Consider the following 3031-nt stretch of genomic DNA (forward strand, 5'->3'; position numbering starts at 1 on the left):
GAAGAATAGAATATGTGATGTATAATGTACGGTAAAATACTATCTTAAAATAAAAAGATAAAAAAGTAACTTTTTGACATGCTAAATCTTAAATTTTTTAGAAGAATTGATGTTTGTACTCTTAGGTATAATCAAATAGTAAAGCTAAACTAATAAATTTTAAATTTTTTGAAGCATTAAATTTTAATTTTCACTTTAAATTTAAGGGTTGGAAATCAAATTTTAAAAAAAAAAAAAAAAAAAAAAAAAAAAGGAAAGAGGAAGCAAAGGAAAAGGAAACCCTTAGGAGAAGGAAGTGATTGCATTGGACAAGCAAGAATTCTTTTTCATTCTCAGTGGGGAGTGGGAATAGTGGGAATCTTTGTCTTTATTGTTTTCATTGATCATACTAACAAAATTGATACAGAGAGTTGCAGAAGGGAGCAAAGCAGAGAAAGATCAAAGCAATGGGAGTGTTGACGAACAAGATCGAGAGGGAGGATCTAAAACCTGGGGATCATATCTACTCCTATAGACGCGCCTATACTTACTCCCACCACGGTGCCCTTTCCATTTCTTCCTCTTTTCCTTTCTGACTATAATCATCATTTTTATTTATATTTATTTTTGTATTTTGGGGTTGATTAGTATCTAAGTAATTACTCCTGCATTTGCTTTACTCCTTCATAATAGTATCTGTCTTTCTCGTATTTCTCGTTTATTTTGTGTGCGTGTGGAGTGTGGACAATGACATTATTCGGATGGATTACAAGTTTCGTTACAACTTACAACCCTCATCACAAATTAAAATTTTGATGGAAATTTTACTATTTTGTGGAACCTGCCTCTCCACTGTTTCAGGAAAGAACACAGTACCAGTCCCCCACCCCACCCCCCCCCCGCAAAAAAAAAAAGGGTTTATATGGCTCCATTAAATTAGGTGCGGTTTTTTTTTTTTTTTTTGAAAATTTAATTTAATTTATTTTTAATTTTTAATGACAAATTTAAGTGTTAAAATTTAAAATTTTGTTGTTTTTTCAAAATATGATTTCAATGCAAGACGTGATATAATTGAAATCGCACGATTTCAATGCAAAATTTAAAGAAAGGCTATTCTTCCAAATAATGTTACTACAATACTATTTTCAATAATTAATAATTACTTAATATTATTTTCAACCCAATTAGGTGCTATATTTTCAATGTGTCCTGTCATTTTCACTTGGAAATGCTTTTGTGTATCTTGAAAAGGTATATATATATATATATTTGAATAATCTTGTAATGGTATAATGGACTCTTGGAGTTGGCCCTCAAATTAACATTTTAGTAGGATTATAGTTGAACTGTTGGGGTTGATTACAATGCTGAAATCCTATTCAATGCCTAATTACCTTTATCAAGTTACCAGTAGAGCAGTAATTTGAAAAACAGAAGAGTTATACACTTGTACTAGCAGTTAAAGGGTTCTTTGTGTTTGATTAAATGAACGCAATCGTCTTTTCTTGGAAATTGTTCTTACAGCCAGAGTTGATTTCTAGTTTGCTTGATGTATGCATGTTACAATTTTAGTTATTTCAAGTAAAAACAGCTAGATTCTACATTGTACAACAGGGATATATGTTGATGCGGGAAATGTTATCCACTTTACTCGGAAAGAAGGCCAGGAAACTGGTGCAGGAACTGTGTTAGACCGCTTCATTGAGGTCTCATTACCTCCACAACGTCCTTTGGATTTGGACAATCCATGCCCAATATGTGGTGATGAATCAAAGCGTGATGGGGTCATCTCTTCTTGTCTAGATTGTTTTCTTTCAGGTGGAGATCTCTACTTGTATGAGTATGGTGTCACACTAACTTTCTTTCTTGCCAAAGCTCGTGGAGGTACCTGCACTCTTGCTTCATCCGAGTCACCCGGACAAGTTATTCATCGTGCCTTTTATTTCCTCCGGAAGGGCTTTGATGTCTATGATGCTATCAAGAACAACTGTGAAGATTTTGCATTATGCTGTAAAACAGGCTTGCGAGTGAATTCTACCGTTGGCCAGAGCGGGCAGGCATCATTCATTCAAGCTGCTGCTAGTGCTGGTGGTATCCTTTCTGCTACTGTTAGCATGGCCCGTTCTTCAATACTTGGTGTAGCCGGTCTGGCGGCAAGTTGTGGCACATACTGTGTCCAACGCTATATTAATGATATTGGAGTACGTGGAGATGTCATGAATGTTGTTTTAGAGGAGGAAACATGATTTTCTGTTTCTGCCACCAGCAGTGGAACAGTAGCTGCATTAAGCCGAAACACAAGATACAATGAGCACAACCAAAATTATATGCGGTTTGCAAGAATTTGATTATTATGGTGGCAATTGATGACAGTTTGCATGCAATGAGCACAACCAAAATTATTTCAGTGTTTGTTATGTGTGTGTTTTAAGATATCGGATTTTATTTTTGAATTTTGAATTTAGCTTTTGTTATGATTGAAGATTCCTTGGGATATAATTATGCCTTAATATAATCCTTGAAATTTATTAGAAGGATGAAATGGTTTGAGTGGAGCAATTTGAATTATTTTTATTTTTTTTACTAGAGATATTTTGCTAATAAGCTTGGTAGTGATTCAAACTTCAAAGCACCATCAGGTGGTGAAGTCTAAGATTGGCAAGTTTTAGGTGGTCAAGCCTAGGATTTATGTTGTTTCTCTTTTATTTTCCCTTATTTTTATTTCTAACCCCCACAATTGTTACTGCTCGAACTCAACATTCAATTAATCCCAACAACTAAATATGGAAAAATAGGTTGGGACCCAATAACGGATAACACAATCTAAACATGATCTCTTTTTAATTTGAAATAAAAATGAGTTAACTTGTGATCCAACTCGTTGTGTTCTTTTTTTTTTTTTTTTTTAATTAACACATGGTTGGTTTACTTGTTTGTTTTGAGCTTTATAGTGCACAACTCAAACTCAATTGACAAAGGAATTGAAAGAAGAATGATTGGGGCATTATTTTCACTTGAATAAGGCATAAAGTAAAGATTTTTAGATATTAAA

At 33.8% G+C, this 3031-nt stretch overlaps 1 protein-coding gene across 1 annotated transcript; it reads left to right on the plus strand.

Annotated features, from left to right (window-relative positions):
* The first annotated feature begins 276 nt into the window (after positions 1–276).
* Positions 277–2538, plus strand: LOC112006641 (protein LEAD-SENSITIVE 1). Its single transcript, XM_065772887.1, has 2 exons — positions 277–540; positions 1594–2538. The coding sequence occupies exons 1-2, from the start codon at positions 447–449 to the stop codon at positions 2223–2225; spliced, it is 726 nt and encodes a 241-aa protein (XP_065628959.1). The 5' UTR covers positions 277–446; the 3' UTR covers positions 2226–2538.
* The last annotated feature ends 493 nt before the right edge of the window (positions 2539–3031 follow it).

This window comes from Quercus suber, unplaced genomic scaffold (genome assembly GCF_002906115.3).
Source record: "Quercus suber isolate HL8 unplaced genomic scaffold, Cork oak 2.0 scaffold_65, whole genome shotgun sequence".
Taxonomy (NCBI): Eukaryota; Viridiplantae; Streptophyta; class Magnoliopsida; order Fagales; family Fagaceae; genus Quercus; species Quercus suber.

Excerpts from the sequence above, each read along its gene's own strand:
- LOC112006641 (XM_065772887.1), top strand. The coding sequence starts at position 447 with ATGGGAGTGTTGACGAACAAGATCGAGAGGGAGGATCTAAAACCTGGG. Across the intron at positions 541-1,593 it reads CTATACTTACTCCCACCACG|GGATATATGTTGATGCGGGA; the intron begins GTGCCCTTTCCA and ends ATTGTACAACAG.